The sequence below is a fragment of the Strigops habroptila genome, chromosome 2 (genome assembly GCF_004027225.2).
Source record: "Strigops habroptila isolate Jane chromosome 2, bStrHab1.2.pri, whole genome shotgun sequence".
NCBI classification, from domain to species: domain Eukaryota; kingdom Metazoa; phylum Chordata; class Aves; order Psittaciformes; family Psittacidae; genus Strigops; species Strigops habroptila.
The window spans coordinates 3,810,805-3,831,451 of NC_044278.2; the positions used below are offsets into that span (position 1 = coordinate 3,810,805).

At 47.4% G+C, this 20,647-nt stretch overlaps 2 protein-coding genes across 17 annotated transcripts in view; one reads left to right on the forward strand and one right to left on the reverse strand.

Annotated features, from left to right (window-relative positions):
* Nucleotides 1-2,476, forward strand: part of BCL9 (BCL9 transcription coactivator) — a 59,789-nt gene extending 57,313 nt beyond the window's left edge. For 9 of the 10 annotated variants that reach the window (XM_030471599.1, XM_030471606.1, XM_030471607.1 and 6 more), the window contains one exon: nucleotides 184-2,466. In XM_030471599.1, coding sequence (XP_030327459.1) covers nucleotides 184-1,301 — 1,118 coding nt within the window. In that variant the 3' untranslated portion in view covers nucleotides 1,302-2,466. Of the gene's footprint in view, nucleotides 1-183 lie in introns of all 10 variants that reach the window. The other variant, XM_030471598.2, reaches the window with a different exon arrangement.
* Nucleotides 2,477-8,279: 5,803 nt separating this feature from the next.
* ACP6 (acid phosphatase 6, lysophosphatidic) lies at nucleotides 8,280-15,909 on the reverse strand. 7 transcript variants are annotated; one of them, XM_030471609.2, is made up of 10 exons: nucleotides 15,672-15,909; nucleotides 14,822-14,950; nucleotides 14,598-14,728; nucleotides 13,966-14,045; nucleotides 13,041-13,128; nucleotides 11,353-11,485; nucleotides 10,559-10,659; nucleotides 9,139-9,234; nucleotides 8,775-8,940; nucleotides 8,280-8,458 (listed from the first exon to the last, which is right to left on the reverse strand). In XM_030471609.2, the coding sequence occupies exons 1-10, from the start codon at nucleotides 15,843-15,845 to the stop codon at nucleotides 8,318-8,320; spliced, it is 1,239 nt and encodes a 412-aa protein (XP_030327469.1). In that variant the 5' UTR covers nucleotides 15,846-15,909; the 3' UTR covers nucleotides 8,280-8,317. The 7 variants fall into 7 exon arrangements, with proteins under 7 accessions (XP_030327469.1, XP_030327472.1, XP_030327471.1 ...); XM_030471612.1 differs by lacking the exon at nucleotides 13,966-14,045 and adding an exon at nucleotides 13,707-13,771 and having other exon boundaries at nucleotides 15,672-15,869; XM_030471611.1 differs by lacking the exon at nucleotides 13,966-14,045 and adding an exon at nucleotides 13,707-13,771 and having other exon boundaries at nucleotides 14,448-14,728; nucleotides 15,672-15,816.
* Between the last annotated feature and the right edge of the window lie 4,738 nt (nucleotides 15,910-20,647).

Consider the following 20,647-nt stretch of genomic DNA (forward strand, 5'->3'; position numbering starts at 1 on the left):
TCAATTCTCTCATTAAAATAACATTTTCCAGAGCTGCTACTGGGATGGTTTTTTTGCTAGCACTAATTTTTTGTGTATGTGTGTGTGTGTGTGCAGACTTGGTAACCTTGCAGAAAGCTCGCTGGTAGCTTTATTGCTTATTATTGGCTGTTCTCTAAATGTGATTCCTTATTTCTCCCCTAGGAATGGGCATTAATTCTCAGAATCCTCGAATTTCAGGTCCAAACCCAGTGGGTCCAATGCCAACCCTTAGCCCAATGGGAATGACCCAGCCTCTTTCCCATAACAACCAGATGCCCTCTCCAAATGCTATGGGACCCAATATACCTCCTCATGGGGTCCCCGTGGGACCCGGCCTGATGTCACACAACCCGATGATGGGGCACGGTTCCCAGGAGTCTCCAATGGTACCTCAAGGACGCCTGGGCTTCCCACAGGGGTTCCCTCCCGTACAGTCCCCTCCACAGCAGGTGCCATTTCCACACAACGGGCCCAGCGGTGGACAAGGCAACTTCCCAGCGGGAATGGGCTTCCACGGAGAAGGACCTCTGGGGCGTCCTACCAACCTGCCCCAAAGTTCCACAGATCCAGCACTTTGCAAGACTGGAGGCCCTGGCGGTCCAGACTCCTTCACGGTTCTTGGAAACAATATGCCTTCGGTTTTCACCGATCCAGAGCTGCAGGAGGTGATCCGTCCGGGAGCCACGGGAATACCTGAGTTTGACCTGTCCAGGATTATCCCGTCGGAGAAGCCCAGCCAGACACTACAGTATTTCCCTCGTGGGGAGGTGCCAGGCCGCAAGCAGCCGCAGGGTCCTGGGCCTGGCTTCTCCCACATGCAGGGGATGATAGGAGAGCAGACCCCGAGGATGGGACTAACGTTGCCCGGCATGGGGGGCCCCGGGCCAGTGGGAACTCCGGATATCCCTCTTGGGACGGCTCCATCCATGCCAGGTCACAACCCGATGAGGCCGCCTGCCTTCCTGCAGCAGGGCATGATGGGGCCGCACCACCGCATGATGTCACCAGCACAGACGGCGATGCCCGGGCAGCCCGCGCTCATGAGCAACCCCGTGGCCGCCGTGGGCATGATCCCAGGCAAGGACCGAGCCCCCGCGGGGCTGTACAGCCACCCGGGGCCCGTCGGGTCACCCGGCATGATGATGTCAATGCAGGGCATGATGGGACCCCAACAAAACATCATGATTCCCCCCCAGATGAGGCCCCGAGGGATGGCTGCTGACGTTGGCATGGGAGGATTTAGCCAAGGCCCTGGAAACCCAGGGAACATGATGTTTTAAGCTGCTACCATAAGACTGGATGTTCTGATCCTTGTCAAGATGAGATTCCAAGTCCTGAGGGCTTTTTTGGGAGCTTCAGGAGTACAGTTTGGCCATGCAATAGGTGAAAAGAGACCAGAGGACGCTTTGGGAAATCTCGAATGTATGGAATTACCTGAGGAAAAAACAAAACAAAACAAAAACAAACAAAAAAAAAAAAAAAAAAAGGAAAAAAAAAAATTATTCATTTTAACAGGTTGGTTTTTTTTTTTTTTTTTTTTTTTTAGATTTATTTTTTAAAAATTATTTTTGTGGACTTGGGTATCCCGTGAGGCACCTGCTTTGAGAATCTGTAGCTGTATTTTGAGAATTGCCATTTGTCACAAGTTGCACCATTCTCTGTATGTTTACGTCCTTCGGACTGGCTTCTCCCAGGACTCTCGGTTATTTTTGGGGTTTGTTTTTTTTTTTTTGTGTACTGTACTATATTGTAAAAGGGATTTTAGCAGAGACTTTAGTCTTTGGGGTGAGAGGAGAATGGGATTCTAGGCTGTTTACTTTAGGTGGAGAATCCATCTTCAGAACTTCGGACTATTTTCCTTCGACTCCAATGTATAGAAAAACCAAACTACGACCTCAGAGCAGAGTATTAATGAAAAGCACAAAAAAGGAACTTAAGTTCAGTGAGGGGAATCTTTTAAAAGAAATAAATAATAAGTTAAGGACATATTTTTCAAATTATGGCGTGCTGTCCAGCACCTTCTGTCTCTCCCTCCCACTCTTTATTAAATAGGCTTCTCTCTCTCTCCGTCCCCCTTCTGTCTCCTCCTATGGCAGCTGCAATACATTGTGTTATTTTGGGGAGTAAATCTCGGAGAGCCTCTCCTCATGTGGGGACCCTTCCCGCTTTTAGGAAGGGTCTGGACTTGGACACTGTTACATCCTACAGTAGTCTCTCTCACTGTTTCCTATTCTCCTTTTCTTAGAAGCCCCAAGTGATTTTATTAATGTGGGAGTGGAACAGACACTAAAAGTTATCCAGGATTTTTTTTGTGGTTATTTTTTTTGTTTGGTTTTTTTTTTTTTCCTCCCCAGCGTAAAACGTTCTGTGTAACCTCCATTAAATTTGGTACAAAACCACTCGCCAGGGCTGTGGTGTCAGAAAAATAAAATATATTGTTTCTTACAAAAATGAACTGTCTTCTTTATGCACTCCACTTGTTTCTATGTACATCGCACAGCTGGCCAGGTGACTGCTTGCTCTTCCTTATCATCACAGCCAGCCTAGAGGCCAGCTGGGGCAAGTTTTGGCACCTAAAGGTGTGGTGGTGTGGGCAGCAGCACACACTCCTTGCCAGGCACTTCTGTTTGCTTAATCCTGAACTGAGCTGGTTTTTCCTTGGAGTGAGGTCTTGTTTCAGAATGCCTCAGGGATGATAGTTACCGTCTGTCTTCCTCAGCTTGCTGAGGGTCAAGGAGTGGATGAAACTTGTCTCCATCACTCCCTCCTGACGAGGGTTTGCAGCACTATAAGGTACGTGGGTTTGAGCTTCCCCAGAGTCCAGCGCTGTGCAGGGCACTGGGGTTGTGTGTCCCCATGGGGGCTTTGCATTGGGTAGGGTCTCTCAGAGGCTGAGAGAGTGGGGATGAACTTAAACAGCAACAAAGGTGAGAGAGAAATCGTCAGTGAGCAGGTTTTTATGAAGACAGCCCTGCTGGGTAAATTGTTGCTTTGCCGCAGCTCTCATTGATCGCTTCCTAATCCCTTGTCTTTTCAAACCTGCCTCTTGAGAGGATTTCAGCAAAAACCTCTTACGGTTTTGTCTATGAGGAGTGAAAGACTAGATGAGGAAACATGAACTGGGAGCTGAGCCCCACTCCTGGAGAAGACCAGGGTGAGCCAGCCGCGGATCTGCAGGGCAGGGTGTGGGCTCTGTGGCTGGCTGCTCTCTGGTCCCCCAGCACTGTATACGGAGTGTGTAATCTCTGTTCTTCCTTCCACTTACTGCTACTCGAAATGATTTCAATGAATAGTTTCCTCAGAGGGCTGGCTATTAGTGTGAAACTTCATGTGGAGAATGAATACCTTTAATATGCTGGAATGTGAGAGTTTTGCAGAGCTAACTGATCCTTAACAGGTGGAAAAGGAATTGCTGTCGGTGCTTGCCAAAATTTCATTGCTAGTGTTACAAAGTGAATGGAGCCGTGCACTGTCGGAGGCATGCAAGCCTCAGAGCCTTCTGTTGCCTGCTTCCCAATTTACCTTTGTGCTGTCATGCAAATTTACAATGATTTTGGGTGAGAATTACTCTTTTGACAAAGTGTAGGATGTATGTTGTGGTGCTTCCCTCTAACAAGACAAGCAGCGTGCCTGAAGCAGGGACTTGTCAAGATTTTAGAGAGAGCTGACAATGACACAGTAAGTGTTATGTCTGCAGAGTGGAGTTGCCTCTTCTTTAAATGGTTGCACAGCTCCCTTTTGAGGACCTTGCATGGGAATTGTCACAGGGCAACCTTTTTAAGTGTTCTGCCATGACTCCTGACTGATTTTTACCATGTTGAGCAAAGCAAAGCTCTTGATTGACATAGAAATAACCTGGAGGATTTGGTTTTTGTGTGTGCGGTGGGGGTTTTGTTGTTGTTCTATTTTGTTTGGTTGGGTTTTTAACAGCCTTTCTCACTGCCTCTTCTGCCTGATCTGGTGTTTTGAATAGCAAAAGATTTGAGGTGGCTCTGACTTTAGAAAAATTAGCACAGGGGATTCACTGTTTCAAAGCCATTTGATAGTGAAACAATACATTTTAAAGATGCTGGATAAGTAAAACTCCTTCTGTGTCTGTCTAACTTAAGATGCATTTGGTATCTTAACAAAAGTCACGGATTCTCCTGAGTCCATGTTGGTGCACTTAACCTTAGGGCTGTTACCTGGTTTGCAGCAGCTGATGGACAAGAGATGCTAATGCCTTACCTGCCTCCGGTCAGAGAAACGACTCGGTAGGTGTAGACTGAAAGTCTTTGTTTTGCTCTGATTTTACTTCTCCCCTTTTTGCTTTGCAAATGCAAAAGCTTTCTAGCTGCCAGCCTTGCAAATTCACCTTGGGATCTGTAAGTCAGGCTCTGTTCTCTCCTGCTTATTTATAATCAATAGTAACTGTGACTCAGCTCTGGTAGTCATGGTGCAGTTGAGATGGAAAGTGGGGTTACCATTTTTAGTTTCCTTCCCCTCCTCCTCCTCCTCTTCCTTTTTTTTTTTCCTTTAAACTTCCAAATCCTCCTCCTCCACCTTTGTTTGAAAGAATGAAATAGACTTTATTCATACATGCTTGGCTGCTCTTCCTCTCTAGTAACATGGGAGGAAACAGTCTGCTGTTCAAATTATCTCATCCCAGATGGCTGCGCAGCCGGAGCGCGGAGAGACTTAAAAGGTAAACCCAGCAGATGGTGAACTTCTGAAACGCAAAGTAATGCGCCTGCTAAATCAAAAGTTTAAAATATTTGAAATCTGTTTGTTTTAAAGTACTAGACTGTTGCAAACAGGTCATCTGTGAAGTACACTGACAGGTTTAAGCACTGGCCAAATAAATTCGAGCTTCGTACCTTCGTACCTGGGCTAGCTAATCTACCAAAGAACATGACAAACGAGTAGCCAGCCGTAAGAGTTTAGTCCTGACCTCCTGGTGGTATCTAATGGGGAGCATTTCAGAAGACAGACGAGGATGTGGAGATCTAATCTGCATCAGCCTTGGCTGGGATTCGAATGCTGGTGGTGCTTCTAGTACGATTTACGTATCCTGACTCGGAACAGATGTGGGTACCCAACTCTTCCTGGGGGTGTGTAACCCTAAGCATGCTTCTTAGACTGTTGGAACACAACATTTGTTGGGGCTACTACAAATGTCGTATACAGAGGGCTTGGTTTTTGTGATGCTTGGTATGCTGACTGTCTGCTATGCTGGGTTTCATTTATGGTGGCAGAAGAGGCTGCGTTTCACTGGTGGTGCTCTTCTGCACTCCCAATGGTGAATGCTTTCCTCTCACAGCCTTGGCAGGCTGTTGGCTGAAACCTGGTCCCTATTTTGATGCTACTTGAGGAGAAATGATCCATGATTGATACAGGCCTGTATTTAGTAGAGTGTACTTCACTGTATCGATTGGTAGCAATTCTTAACCTAAAAAAAGGTAAGTTGTCTTGCATATGTGCTGTGTCATCTTCCTGGTGAGGTGACCTCTAATTGAAAGATTTTTCAGTTTTGAGTCAGTCCACATAGTTTCCAGTCATTTCTGTTTCTATGTAACACCTACCTTTATCATGCTCTTTCCGCTTAAGGTTGAAGTGCATTAGCAGGAGTGTTCTTCAGGCCTTAAAAAGACCCAAACTCAAACTTCTAGCTTTATTATGTTGGGCTTATTGACAAGTATAACAAGCTGTCTCTATCCTCTTGATCTCCTTTTGACTTCCAACCGGCAAACCTTTTGTGCAGAGAGATGTAGGTCCTCAGGACTGATTACACCTCAGGTTTTAAGCTTGCCATTGTTCTTGTTTGAGCCAGAGCATGAGTCAGGAAAGAAAAGTGATGCTATGTTGTCTGGTGTACTGGAAACTTTAAAAGAGGACGTTTTACATGAGAAAACAAACCCCTAAATTTAAGTTGTCATCTTTCCTGACGATTGCCTACTATACTACAACTGCCTTAAATGAAACGTACTATATGAGGATAGGTTTGCAATGCAAAATGGACAAAAAGTCTTGTATGTTTAAGTTGACCCACGTTAACTGCGTTGTACTAAAATGGCAAGGGAGGCAGACTAACTGGGGATAGCAGCTCCAGCTTGAGCCTGGAGGTTTGAGGGAACCTGAGGCTGAACATGTTATCTGCTCATGTCAGCAGCAGTTCTCGTATCAACAGGGTAAGAAAGTTTTGGATTTCTTTTTGTGTACCCTGGGATTTGTCTTTCCCAGTTCTTGCAGAGTCTGCCTATTCATGTAAATGCACTGGTTCCTTATGAAAATCGTTTATTTCCGTAGATGTTTATTCCATGTTCTCAGAAGTGCCTCAGCTCTTCCATGCTGTGTTTGCAGTTCAGTGCTTCCCACTTACCTGTGTCTTATAACTCTCCTACCGTCCCACCAGTCCTCCACTGAAAACATTATTTATGTTAGTTGTGGTCAGAAATAACTTCTCTTTCATACTGTGGACCATGGCTACCGTGGAGTCTCTCAGTAGGATGAGACCAATTCATGGTCCAACCACTTCAGTACCAAGAGGAAGGGTAATGCTGCAGCACAAAGCCTGCAGGAGATGAAGAAGTAACCTGTTCCCAGTGGAGGCTTCTTCCTGGCTACTGCCAAGAAGCTGGCCTGTATTTGGTCTTCTGCTGTTCCTGAAGTGTCTGTTACCCTGTCTGGAGTGGTATGATTGTCTTAACAGTGTGAATGCACTACCCTGTAACTATCTTACATGCACTAGGACAGCTTGTGCTGCTGAGTTCTGTGTTGCAGTTTCTAACCTGGTTGCTGGTCAGTTTTGCTGAGAGATGCTCCTAGATCTTCTTTACGAGAAGGTGTGTGAATGCCCCTTGTCTACTGGTATGGCCAAAGCTTCTCATGGTGGTCTCTGATACCTCTTTCCCAAGCAGTCCATGCCTCTCAAGTAACTTGCAGTTGTATGCCTAATATTTCCATCAGTGTTCTCCAAATGATTTATACCATGCATAAGAGAGAGCTGATGAGAGCAGAACACACTGTTCTTATGCAAGGGTAGGGCATTGATTTTTATATAATGGCATTGTTTTTAGGCTGTATAAAAACTTGGTGGAAAAGAACAATGTTTTGTTTGCTTTTTTTGACTGCTGCTAATAGCAGTTCAGTGAGACCTCCAGCAATGTATTTAGGAGTCAAATTATTCTGTTCACTGTGAGTGGTGTCAACATGTAATTGTGGTGGGGGCAGGCTAATGAAAGAGTAGAGGTAAATCCAGCCCACACTTCTCATGGAGAAGGCACTGTAGTGCCTCCAGTCACGTATCTGTCAATGACTTACATTAACATCACTGCAGCCTGGTTTGGCTGAGTGAAAAAGGGTAACACAGAACCAAAACTGCAGGGCCATTTTAGGAAGCGGTTCCCCTATTTTAGCCTTTGCATATCCCAAAGAAAGTAGGTCAGGAGCCGAGTTTTATTTACTGACTGAAAAATGGGGATTTTGACAACATAGCGATCCTTAGTACCGTCTTACAGAGGAAAAGTGTTATCACCTCAGAGAGAAGCACTTCTGTTGGTTGTGTTCCTGTTCCAACAAGCGCAGAATAGATGCAACGCCGCTCAAAGCTGAAGTCAGTAGCAGCTCCCCAGACTTTCTTGCTTAAAGCACATTAAGCAGAGTTCACCAAGAGTGCATGTTCTTGTACTTGGCCCACTGTGGTTGTTTTGCTTGTTCGCAGCAGAATTTCCATAATTAAAGGAGTGCAGGGAATAGGTTTGGAGGCTTTCTGTCCCTTTGGAGAGGTTTTGTGTGCACAAAAATGCCATCAAGAAGATGGGGTAGCTAAATGCTATGCAATTTGGGAGGTTCATCTGTCTGCAGAGCAAAACCTCCAAAATGACAAAAGAAAGGGAAAGGCACAGTGGCTTCTGCAGTTCGCCATGCATAAAAGCAATTGTTATGTCAAAGCTCTCCAGTCTGGTAGCACAGAGCAAGCTGGGCTTTATCCCACAGCCCCAGCGTACAAGGAACAGGTTTTCTCTCGTATTCCTGAAGCAGCAGGGCAATTTAAAAAGGTCTGTTCTCTCCCTTGCTGTTTTCAGCCTCTCTGTGCTTTTGTGTGGCTACCTCAGAAGTGAACTCAAGCCATTCTATTGCACGGCTTCTTTCATCTTGCTGCTAACAGTGAAAAGTGACACTGTGCCACCCTGTGTCTAGTAAGGAAAAGTCCCCTCATCTAAAACGCCTTTAGAATAGGGAAGGCTGGCAGGAATATAAAAGAAAAAAATAGGCAAAGATTGTGGCAATAAACTGATTTTAATTTAGGTCCACTTCATCATGAGTCGGTTTGCTGATTCCCTTCCATTTGGGAGCACAGGCTATTGTACTCCTCGGGACTGACGGAGTACTGTGAAAGAACTTGTAGAAATTCTTGGAGTGGGCAGAGACCCGCTCGACATCCTTTCACCACTTGCTCCTGCAAAGGCAAAGAGACAAAATCACCCGTGTCGTGCACTGCCAAAGCCCTTTTTTGCTGATACTGATATATTCTGCGGCAGGGGAATATGCTAGTTGAGGCAAAGACACAGAGAGGTTCAAAGTCTTTGCCTAAACTCCCTTGATTAACTGCCAGCTCAACAGATCTTGGCTACCATGGATGTGCTGTAGGAGTCCTACTCTGTTATCTGGCTGGATGGCATGCCCAGAACAAGTCTTGTTCCACAGCTTTTAATGCATACATGGCAAAACCAGAAGCCCAAGATGTGTGTGAGAGACTTCCCCTCGGATCTTACCTCTCCATGGTAAGACACGCGAACAAACCACTCTTTGGACTGCTGGTGCTGATACAGTTCCAGGGTCACATCTGCAGCATAAGGTGGCCACTTGTGATCAAAGGTGCCCAGTGCCACCATGAGAGGAATCAGGGTAGTGTCATGAGAAGCATAAAGAATGAGCTTTCTGGTAAAAAGGAAGACAAAACAAACCTAAAATGTTGGCTCTGTCTCTCCATGGATAGCCAGTAGCACTCACGCTTTTGCTAGCAGATGAGCATTCATTCTCTTTACCCCACACATTCAACCTCTTTCTGAACCAGCTTTTCACCCTGATAGCAAGTGAGAATTTCTAAACAATTAGAGGAAGAGATCTGCTTCGTACCTGGCCTTTTCAGCTGGAGATGAGGAATCTACTGCTTCTGTAATGTTCTTCCTTAGGGTATAAAAGAGGAGACCGACACTCATCTGAAGAACTTCTCTATAAAAGAAGCAGAAATAAATCTACTAGTTTTTAAACTTTCCGATTAAATCAAACCAATACTTGGGAACCTGTTTTTCTCTTACAAATTGATAATGTGTATCGAGTATCGTTAAGAACTATTAAATGCAATTCCTGTGGATACTTTTTATTTCAGCAGTTGCATAGTCACCACAGCGATTCTAATGTGTTTGCAGATTGGGAGGGGAGAGGTGTTAACAAGCCATCTCCTGAGGCGTGGCCCACACAAAGGGAAACCTAGAAACTCCTTGATGTGCTCTATGCTATGTTGTATCCTTAGCTGTGATTTTTGGATGCATGGTTTTCAGCTAGGCTGACTGTAGTTAACTGCAAAACAGCAACCGAAGTGATTTGGGCCTTTGGTGGGGAGGGGTGGGATTCAAGAAAGTGGTGACTGTATTGAAAAATAAGTTTTTTAATCCCAGTATTGAACAAAAAGGAGATCTTTAGATAACTTCTGGTGTGAATAAACTCCCTCTACCTAATGAATACAAGTGGAAATGGAGGGTGAGCGTGACTATGGCTTTCCCAGGTGGTGTGGGAGTGGGGGAAATCAGTCTTCCAGTACCCAAGATCTCCAATACAAGTTAAAGAAGAGTCTAAGGGCAACTGCCCTAACAGAAAAGGCAAGTCTTATGCCACAACCTGAGAAGAGCTGGTTAATAGGGCAGCTGCAAATGAATGTGAAAAGAAAACAGCTGCCAGGCTGGCAACTCAGCCACCTTTGCAAACAACTGTGGAGGAGGTAATTAACTGCAGGTAGCAGCAGATTCTTTTACAAGCAGTTACATGTGTGCAGGGCCTGGCATCACCTTTTCCACTAGCACCACCACTTCTCAGCCTCGCTGTGCAGGTGCCACCCCTGGGATGAACTTCCTAGGCTGGAATTTATCGTGTACTTGTGGATCTGCAAGGGCAGCCTCCTCTGTGCAGCCTCAGTGCTCAGGCTGGAAGCATCTCCTACTCTCTTTTGCTTTTGACACAGGTTCACGTAACAAAATGGCAACTGAGCATTCACTGCCTATCCCATGGCTTAGTGCTGTTCCTTGGAGACTACTCTGTGCAACTGTCAGCAAGACAGGACGTAAGCCCACATCTTGGCCTCCTCAGCGTGGACACACTCTCTCCTAGCTCATATTCCTGACTCAAGGCACTGGACTTTACACTACAAACCTCATGAGGGGGCAGTAGCCTCTGGTGGGGGAATGCACCAGATCAGAAAGGACTTCCATCTGCCAAAATAAGCTGGTGTAGCTCATCCAAGCCTAAGACAACCCCTAAGGCTGTGGATACAAGCATTCACCTCGAGCCATCCTCCAGAAGGAAAAGCAGTGAGTCGATAGATCGACGCTCAACTGTCTGCTGGAACTTCTTCAGCACGGGGCAGCTTGGCAAATTATGCACCTGGAAGGAGAAGGTGTAGCATAACAACAGGGCTTGACCCTTCCTGAGCCCAGCCTGAAGACACATGGATGACTGGCTACAGAAAACAGCTGTTCATGTCACAGCATCTGTACTACGGTGTTGTGCTGTGGTATTCATGTGAGGAGTTCTAGGATGGTTTTAAACACACAGACTTGCTCCGTGTACCAAGAGGATGGATGCTTGTTCTTGAGAATACTTTAGTGCCATGAGCTATTCAACCGACAGCCAGACCAATTACCATTAGCTCCAGGGAAAAAAAGAGGTACTAAGGGGGATGCAAACGTGTCCAACTCCCTTCCAGTAGCAGAAGCAATCTGGCTCATGTGTAGTATGCTGGAGCCAGTATTAAGATGACTCTGTTAGGTGCTGACTGCCAAAATAAAAAGGAAAGCATTTTGTTAAGCAAGGCCCAACCGCTCTCTTAGTTTTACTTCATTACACTTGAAAGAGATAGTGGATTTCAATGTAAGAACATAAATGCTGGAGATGAGTCTTCATCCATTCTAGAGCAAGGCTGACTCTGCAGGTTGTTTTTAAAAGGGTCCCATTATTTCTATTAACTTGTGTAGAAAGGTACTGGGGTACCACTGGTATCAGAGGGTGTTGGCACCCCGTGGTTTCTTGTGCCTGATAAAGGGATGTTTCTTTCTGTGACAGAAGTGCCCAGCTCACCTGCTCAGCAAGAATGTTATCAAGGAGGAGAAAAAAATCCACAGATGTATCACCATCAATACCCATCTTCTCTGTAATTGTTTTCAAGTCATCAGAGATAGCTGGCTGTCGCAGAGCATCCTTCAACTTATACCTGTCAGTGAAGTAAGAAAACAAAGCAAACTTCACACATAAACCTGTGTACCTTTTGTGGGGTTTTTTGTGACCCCAGCCCAGTGGAGTTATCTTGCTTCAGCGAGGGACAGAAGAGAAGCACCACAGGATACTGAGGGATTCCTGATGTTGGGAGCCTTAAATTGCAGAGCAGACACATTGTCTAGATGTCAAGGATCGAAGCTATCTGCTGTCGCAGAGGCGGAAAGAAAAAGAGCTGTGAACACCTCAGGAGTGGTTCCCATAAGCAGGGGCTGTGTATCAGTTAACAGATCTGGTCATACTGGAACAGTGGAAGTCTGTGTCTTCAGGGAGTAGCCTTGAACTGCCTCATGAAAGAAGAGCTTTGAACTGATTGCTATATGGTGTGGGAAAAGGGAAACACCTAGATACTTGTAGCTTAAATTTACCTCTCGCTTTGTTAGAAGCCATTTGCTTCTTTACACTGTTTTAAATTCCATTTTTAAAAGTTTAGCTCAGAATATCAGTGCTGGCCATGTCCTCCAAAAATGCTGCAAAGGTTTTAAATCTGTTGCATAGGTTTTGTTTTTTCTGAGCCTGATGTGCTGGGGACGAGGTGTAAAAAGTTTGTTTGCTTTTTACTTTTTTTAGGAACAACTCTAGTTTCTGTTTGAAATCAAATACGCTGGAAGTTCTGGCATAGGCAGCCTGTAAGCTGGGGCACTGCTTCTTAACTGCAGCTTAAATCCACCTTGGCATGGTCACAAAATGTTCTGGGTGGGCTGAAGAGAGGGGAGCAGAAGAGCTTGCAGTTTACTCCCTTGTTGGTCAGTTGATGTTACTAGAGGAGGCTGAATGTACTGCTTCTATGGGCTGTCACCTCTGCACTGTCAAGAGCAACGCTTGACTCTGCAGGCAAAGGATTATATACTGAGCTTTTGCGAGTGAATTCTGACAACTCTTGAGGTTTTGGACAAAAATACGCTGATGTATAATCCAACCAAACTGCCTCTCTTGCTCAGTTTCCACCCCATGCCCAACCTGGCACAGACGTTTGGAGTACTTGGCTCTGCAAACATGAGTGTTCTTTCTATGCAGGATGTTCCTTATTTTACTTCATTAGTCTTTGTTAAATGTGTCGAGGCTGAGTATATTTCAGTTTCTTTGAGGTATAAATGTGACAGGAATGTTGTAATAACCCCCAAACCTGAAGCTGCATATAAAAAGGAGGCCCAATATGTTTGTACTTAAAAGGCTTGTTAAGCGAGGTAGATGACATTAATTCTGCCCTGCAGCAATGCCACAGAATAGCTGTACATTAGCTAGCAATGAGTGTTTGCTAGACACAGACTAAATTAAATTGGTCTTTCTAAAAGTATTTTTTTTTCCCTTCTGGTGCCACTGCTTGGTATACTGCTCACTAAGTATTTTATACAACTAGCTAACCGTTCCCAAGTAACAGTAAGTGGCAGGGGAAGAAATTGGGAAATGGGAAGAAAATGTGCTGTTTTAAATTACTGCTGCTGAAATGGAGCAGCAATAAACTCGTACAGGGAGGTATGGCTGGCAATTACCTGCTCAAGCATTTCAGGCGCTGGCAGCTGCGGTAATTGGGGTAGAGGATTTCAGAGCTTGCTTCGTCAGTGACAATGACAACAGATCCTGTGGAACAAGAAGGAAGTCTCTGATCACCACTGCATCTTGTATCTTTAGACTGCTTCACCACTGCATCTTGTATCTTTAGACTGCTTTAATCGCTCTCACAGCCTTTGTGCTCAAGTCCGTTGTTGTCAACTAGCAATCCCCCCTGAGCCATCTATCACCTGCAGCACAAGCCCCTGTGCTTGTTTTGTGCACACAGCATTTAATTCCACAGGGATGTCTGCTGTGCACCTTATAAAGTTTTCTAGTTGTGTGTTCATTTTTTCTAGTGTTTGTATGTGCCAAAATCAGTTTCTGTGTCATGAAGCATAAGGAGCTCTGGCAAGTCACTTCGTTTTGCTCCTAGAACAGAATAGGGAGGGAGCAGAGGTAAGATCTTCAAAACCCACAGTGTATTTCTAGGACATACAAGTAGTTGTCAACTGTAGGATACAGTTGAGAGTTACTCCAGATACCAAACTTGTAAAGGGTCTTGGCTGAGATACTTGAGTTTCTCCGAGAAACTTTTTCAGATGTGCATCTGAACACTGGACCTAGACCTTTTTGCCCTCTTGATTCTGAAGTGGGTTAATGCTAACCTCCTCAGTAGATCTGAAACTGCAGCATTCATGGCAACAGATCCAAGCTGAGCACCAGCAGAAAGCTACACAAAGAGAGGGAGCAAGTGACAAGTTGATAAAGAACACAGAGGACCAGAAGACTATGGGGAAGAGGGGCAGGCGCAAACAACCAGGGAAGAACTTAACAACTAGGAGCCAGAAAGAGGCGGGATATGCGAGGCATCTACATCTAGGGAAGACTGAGAAAGGGAAGGCACTGGTCAAAAGTCTCCCCAACCTTCTTTCTGCTGTTGGTACAACCCCGCTAGCAGGCACCGTGTGGACTCCAGATTCCGGAAAATATTAGTGGAACGGATGCTGAAAGAGAGAAAGCAGTTTGTGAGGCAGCACTTTCTCCTTCACGTGAGCTGCAGCTGGGGAGGGCTTGCTGGAACTGAGGGTTCTGCCCTTTAACTTCCCTTCAGAGACAGTGGAGATAAATCGGCACTTCCCTGGTGTAATTTTTATCTCATCCTAAACCATTCGCTCCCAGCATTACTGATGTGAGCAGCAGGGGTGTGCTTCATCTCACTGAGCTTTAGCTATTTAATCTACAGCGAGTTAAACCGTGCTTCAGAAATGCCTGCTTCTCATCACTCACCATAAAGGTCGTCATACCACAGTCAATGGCTAAACCTAGGTGAGGTGAATTTGTCCCTGGCATCGCTCTCAGGACTGCTGGGGCATTAGATGCTTTGTGTTGAGAGTGAGTCCTAGTACCTGGATCAGCAGACTGAGCAAGATGAAGGGGCCAGCCAGTCTGCTGTAGGATGGAGAAGGGTTTGCTGCTCACAAAGATTTCCTAGCCCAGGGCTACATGTTCGGAGGGAGGAAGCAAGAGAAGGTCCAGGAGGGAACTGAGAGACTCACAAGACCTCAGAAGGCTTAAACGTTGGTGAGAGAAATTTGGCTTCTTCCACATAGCTTCTCCTCAGCCTTTCCCCTAAGGCAAACATCTGCTGCATCCCTACTGTTGTCAGCTGTCCTGCAATCACACCACCCTAAGTGCAAAGAAAAGGAAAGGTCTCCAGCGGAATATGGAAATAAACCAGTCTACAGAGAGAACATGAAACCACCACGAAATACAGCCTTACCTTAAATGTGATCGTTTTGTAATGCTCATCATAGGGCGAGGGAGGTTGAGGCCCTCCACGTAGGTCAGTCACCATGTAATCAAACTTAGTCTGAGCCGGCACATTTAAAAGTGTGGGATGCCATTCCACCTGTTTCAAACCAACCAACCAAACAGCGCTTCAGTTTGTTGGACTTTCAAGAGCATTAAACCAAGGCTGGGCTGTTGTTCTGTGCTGCCTTGCCAACAGGATCTTGCCAAGAAGATCTCTTTGTACAGCGCACGCAGAAGCGACAGCAGTGCTGCATCCCGGATGTGCTGTGCACGGTGCATAGATGAAGCGCAGGAGACGCCATCCCTGCTTCCCTCCCCTTCCAGGAGAAGGAGCTGTCGGAAATCGCTATTGCTGCTGTTATTTACACACCGAAAAGCTGCTTTAGCGCACCACCGGCTCACCAGGCTGCCTCGTCCGTGGCTGCGGGGCGGCTCAGCCGCTCTAACACCGGGGCATGCCGGCGCACGTTGGCTGAGCACCAACGCGTGGGGATGGCTCAGCGCTAAAGGGCAACGGGGGGGGAGCCGTGGCTGCGGCCCGGGATGCCCATCCCCGTGTCCTTCCTCCGAAGCCTCCCTGCAGCCGCAGCGGAGGTTGTTCCCTCCGCCACCACCCGTCCTGCGGACAGCATCGGCACCGCGCCATCCCCGTCCCGTTCCAACTCCCAAATCCCCGCGTTTCTCCCATATTTACTCTCGCTGGTGCCTTGGGATGGGGGGGAAAAACCCCATTTACGGTGCTGATGGAGACAAGGCAGCCGCTCAGCAGCGAGCATCCCCCCGGCCCGGCCCCGCGCCCGCCCCGCTCCGCTCCTCACCGGCGCTGCGCCCGGGAGCGGCCGCAGCGGGGTGCGCGCCCCGTGCCGGAACACCACCTGCACCAGCTTCAGCTCCAGCTCCCGCCGCTCGGGGGCCGCGGCCGCCGCTGCCCGCCGCCGCTGCGCCCATAGGCCCAGGCCTCCCAGGAGGCACAGCCGCGCTCCGCTGCCCATGGCGGCGGCGGCGCTGCCACTACCGGCACCCCGCGGCACCGGCACCGCACCGCGCCGGCGCGGGGCCGACGGGAAGCGGAGTCTCTCGCTGGCTACTTCTGGTGGCGAGAGCCCGGCGGCGGACTACAGCCCCCAGCGGGCACGGTGCCGCGGGGGGCGGGCTCAACGGGACCCCGCCGTGGGCAGGCGCCGGGCCGGGGGGGGTGCGGTGTAAGGCGGCAGCGATGGGGCAGCGCCGTCCCCCCGCAGCCGGCCCGTGCTGCCTCTTCTCTCGGTCTTTATTAGTTGTTCTGTGGGGAGAAGGGTCCCTCCGGGCTAACTCTCTAGCGCAGGGCTGCGGCTCTCCGGGAGGGAGAAGCCCTTCTGGGTTGGCTCTTTCTCCTTCCAGCTTCTCCCTCTGAAGGCGCGCCTGAAGAGTCCGCGGTTGTGCTTAAAGTGTTTGGTGGCGAGGAAAGAGGAAAGGGAGAGGGCTCCGCGCTTTGTGGTACCTGTAGACTTCCTGCTGCTTTGCTTTCGGGCTGTTACCAATGGCAGGGCATACCCTCCTATCCCATTTACCTCTCCCTGGTTCCCAGCTGCACCACTTCCCAATTAAAGACATCCTGAAAAGAAAGACAAAGATTGTTTCCCATGAGGTTGCCCCCTGAAGAAGAGAGGAGCCCTGTGTGGATACAGATGGCATGGGTGCCAAGCCGATAGCTCGGTTGGGAAGGAAGCTCAGTGCAGGATGACTGCACATGTCTGTAAGTGTCCACTTGGCAGACCCGGTGTCTCCTGCTCCCAGGGGGACCCGCTGGAAACTCATCCATGGCCTGTGTCACCAGCGCGGCTCAGTGCTTGCCAGGCTTTAAAAGCAAGTATCCCCAAACCATTCTGGAGTACAAATGCCGTGTTATAGACAGAAATCTGTGGCAAAGAAAACTGAATCATTTGCCTTGTGTTGGCAGGAAGACCTGGGGGTAGCAACCAAGTTCACTGAGTGTCAGTTCTGAGGATGTCTTTATCTGCATGACCCAGCATTGGTTCAAGTGTAGCTCACAGGACTTCTGGTTGGAGGGGTGGTGGCTGGAAGCACCAGACTGTCACAGGCAGCTGGTGCATATAGGGAGCAGGACAAGGGTGAAGGAGCAATAGGATGGAGAGGATGGTGACCTGCACAAAAGCCAGAGGGAGAATTGGAGGTTGTGACAGGTTGGCACAGCCACCAGGATGTGCAGGTGGAGGGATTTGGTGATCTCCTTGTGTCTCTTAAAGCAGTGCTGTTCTGAAAGGGTTACCTCAGGTTTCTGACTTTAGAGCATGTGAAGCGCAGAGGCATGGCAAGAGCAGAGAGAGAAGGAAAAGAAAATGTTTCATAAGCCAAGAAAATAACAAATGGAGGAAGCAAGCCTGAACCTTGTGCTGTGGGAGGGTGAGAGGGGCAAGGATGCTGAGGGGGAGAGGGAGTAGGAAAATGTAGTTGAGGGAAGTAGGAAAAGAGTGAGAGGTGATGCGAAAGAAACAAGCAGAGGCGGGACAAGGGAAGAGGGTCACAGTGAATTTATTTGAATTGCCATTCAAATGTTACCCTGGAAGAGAACCCCAGTTCCTGTGAAGGGTGGGACCACAGGGTCCCTCCGGGGGACGTGGCTGCTGCCAACAGCTTTACTGTTGAGATGTATTTGGAATACCTTGTGCCGCAGCAGGTGGGTGCCATTAGAGGAGAGCACTCCAGAATAGCAGCGGCTGTCAGTGTTTTAGCAAATGGTGCTGCCCCTTTTTCCCTTTGTCCAAATGTGTAGAAATTTATTCTAAGATACATCATCTTTACAGAAACGTTTTCGAAGGACCTGTTATTTTTACCCTTCTGTTGCTTTCTGTGACCAGACGAGGAGCAGAAGGCCGATCTAATGGCCACTGTGGGTGAGTTTTGTTCCACTGAGGGAAGTTAATGAACTCTGTCAAACAAGCAAGTTTCAGGAAACCTTCCACTCTGAAAGCAGGGTGCACATTTCCTCCTGGCTGGAATTTAACCCGTTACAATGCTTACTATCTGCAAAATATTACTATTGCTATCAGTTGCTATTTTAAGGTGCTTCATGCGTGTATCGCACCTCAGCATGCTCCTGTATGATAAGTTTGCATTTACACCCTCATTTTCTTGGAGAGGAAATTGAGTTATAGTGAGTTTTGTAGTTTGACCAAGCCATGCGGTCACTGTGTGGCTGATACATTGAATAGGTATGCAACCAGCTATCATGATTAGATTTTTGTTCCATGGCGTGGACTGAAATTAAGTAGCGTTTAAAAAGTACCCACCAACGAAACAATTTCGCCTGATGAGTTCCAGTGTTTTATTGTTTCTTGGATTAGGTGAACACTTTATCCCTGAGAGAGTACTATAGCTCATTGTGGTGAATCAGAGATGTACTGTGAAACATTTGTGTAGTAGAGACACAAATAGCATTTGGATACCCCCTTAGGTAGGTGGTGTTTTTTCGCCTTGAATGGTAGGGCTTCCATTCCAATAGACTTCCACTTCTTTGGAATATGTCTTAATGGACAGGTACTTTGCTTGCCAGAGGCACAGTGTTTTCCTGCCCTTCTAAATACCCCTTCCATCCTAAAGTGTCCCCATGCGTGGCTCTCTGAGTGCAATTAAGGTGCCTTCACTCTGCTCCCTTGATGTGACTATGGCTGCTGAAATCTCAGGTGTTGTAACTGGTCTCACTCTTGGATCATGGGCAAGAACACACGCAGTACTCGTGTTCAGAATCACAGACTTTCACCATTCCCAGCTGTAGAGCTAACGATGATGTCTTTGTGCCCTGCAAGGATCAGTGACCACAGTGGCTATTATAAACTAGTCAGTCTGGGCATGTAAAGCTGTGTTGCGTTCACAAAGAGCAGAAATGTATTTATAAATTGTTCCAGTGTGCTATATTGCTTCCCGTGGAACTGTGTCACTCTTGTCTATCCAGTCTGTCTGTCGTCGCGAACCTAGTAGCCAGCTGCTTTGTGAGCAAGGCGCCTGGGGAAATGGAAGGAATGTTTCCACTCCTAATTTCTGTGATCCTTTGGGGTGGAATTGGCAAAAATAAACTCCTAAATGCCACTGCAGAGCCCTCCCCGTGAGGCACCATTCACAGGGCAGTGTATAGGTCTGTGCATTTCATCTCCTTTTCTGCATGCTTTCACATCAGCTGTTTACCTTCTAGCAGTGAAATGGTGTGTGTCAATACTTGCAGGTCATACTTTTATTTCTGCAGGTTATATGGGGCAGTCCTGGAAGTCAGTCATGGCACGTAGGCTTGGTGTAGTGAGGTTTGCTTCTATGGATTTTAGAAGCAGTACACCAAACAGTTGTTTCCTGTCCCTTTTGCCTGGTACTGCATGATCGTCCCTCTTTTCCTTTTCAATTACAGACCTGGGCATTTGGTCATTGTCGGCGTGGCAGCGGGAGCCCTGGAAGCTGGCTGTGTGCTGGGCCATTGTGTGAAGGTTCATCCCCTGCCCCGTAACCCAGCGCAGAAGATGCGCTCCCTGCCTTCTGTTTCCCTTTTGTGCGAACTTTGTCATCCTAAACTGGATGATGCCTGCAGCCATCTGCTGCATTTGGTAGTCTGTGGCATCCTGCCGACTCAATTATGCGCCTCTCTGGGATAACAGCAGGCCAGTTTTCTCTTCGACTTTGAAAAAGTGTTTTTCCTGCACAAATGAAGGCTGACATAAGTAGGAGCCCACAGAAACAAGCTGGATAAGCTGTTTCCAAGCCACGTCAGGTAGACTCTCCATGTCCGGGTGCTGCCAGCAGAGCTGCCAGTCTTTCACCGTGCTTGAGATGCTGCATCCTGGGGCTTGGCGCTCGGATGTGGTGGCAGATGTGCTCCCCTCTGGCAGCATTTAACCATTCAGCAACTTCAGTCTTTACCAGCTCCTTTGCTTTTTGTGAATATACATTACACCAAGTGGTTTAGGATGTCATATTAAAGAGATGGTGCAAGTGTCAATTATGGTTACGCTTTTCTAAGCCCCCAGGGGAGAAGGGCTACAGAGTGATCACATTGAGCCTTACAGTGGCTTCCCAGCACAGTTGTTTCATTACACTTTCATACTCACACAGAAGTGACCAAGCAGTAGAATTTATGTATGTGATACAACCTGTGACCTCAATCATCTTCTGGGGAGACATAACTGGAATTTGGGGTAAAATGTTATCCTTTTATTTTGCTGCAGGATTAGGATCAGTTTTGAGACTCCAGGGCTGCTTCCAGTTTTCTTCTTTGCCTTCCATGCAGGTGGTGGACCTGGTGGTTTCAACACAGTTTCAATCCAGGCTTGCTGTTTGAGTCCTTCTGGCTGTCCACGGTGCCCTGATCCTTTTCCCCCTTCACTATATACTCTTTTTTTATATGAGGATAAGTGTCAGATCAAATGGTGGGGAGCTGGAGGAGAGGACATCAATCTCATCTCAGGGACCCATGCTATTTACATTCAATACATTTCTGGCCCCACCAGCTGTTCCATGCGTGTTATTTTCAGAAGGGCAATAATCCGCGGGAGGTCAGGAGGGTGGAATTGTGTGAATACATCGGGTGAAGGAGATCAAGACGCTTGGAAGTCCTCAGGCCTTGTCATGACAGGGAGTCAGGATCCCAGATGATTATGGCTTGCAGACTGGGAGAACTCAAGGAGAGCTCTGAATGTGCTGCTTGTGTGGCTAGGAAAGGCTGCTCAGCTGGGTGTTAGCTATTTTCAGGAGTCCTCTGTTTTTACACTGCTGGCAGGATGTTTCTGAACAATATATATATGTGTGTGTGTGT

What these genes read in the sequence shown, in the direction of transcription:
- ACP6 (XM_030471609.2), bottom strand. Translation starts at nt 15,845, where the DNA reads ATGGGCAGCGGAGCGCGGCTGTGCCTCCTGGGAGGCCTGGGCCTATGG. An exon ending in CGCTCCCGGGCGCAGCGCCG is followed by an intron (nt 14,951 to 15,671) that starts GTGAGGAGCGGA and finishes GGTTTGAAACAG; the next exon opens with GTGGAATGGCATCCCACACT. An exon ending in ATAACATTCTTGCTGAGCAG is followed by an intron (nt 10,660 to 11,352) that starts GTGAGCTGGGCA and finishes TTCTCCTTCCAG; the next exon opens with GTGCATAATTTGCCAAGCTG.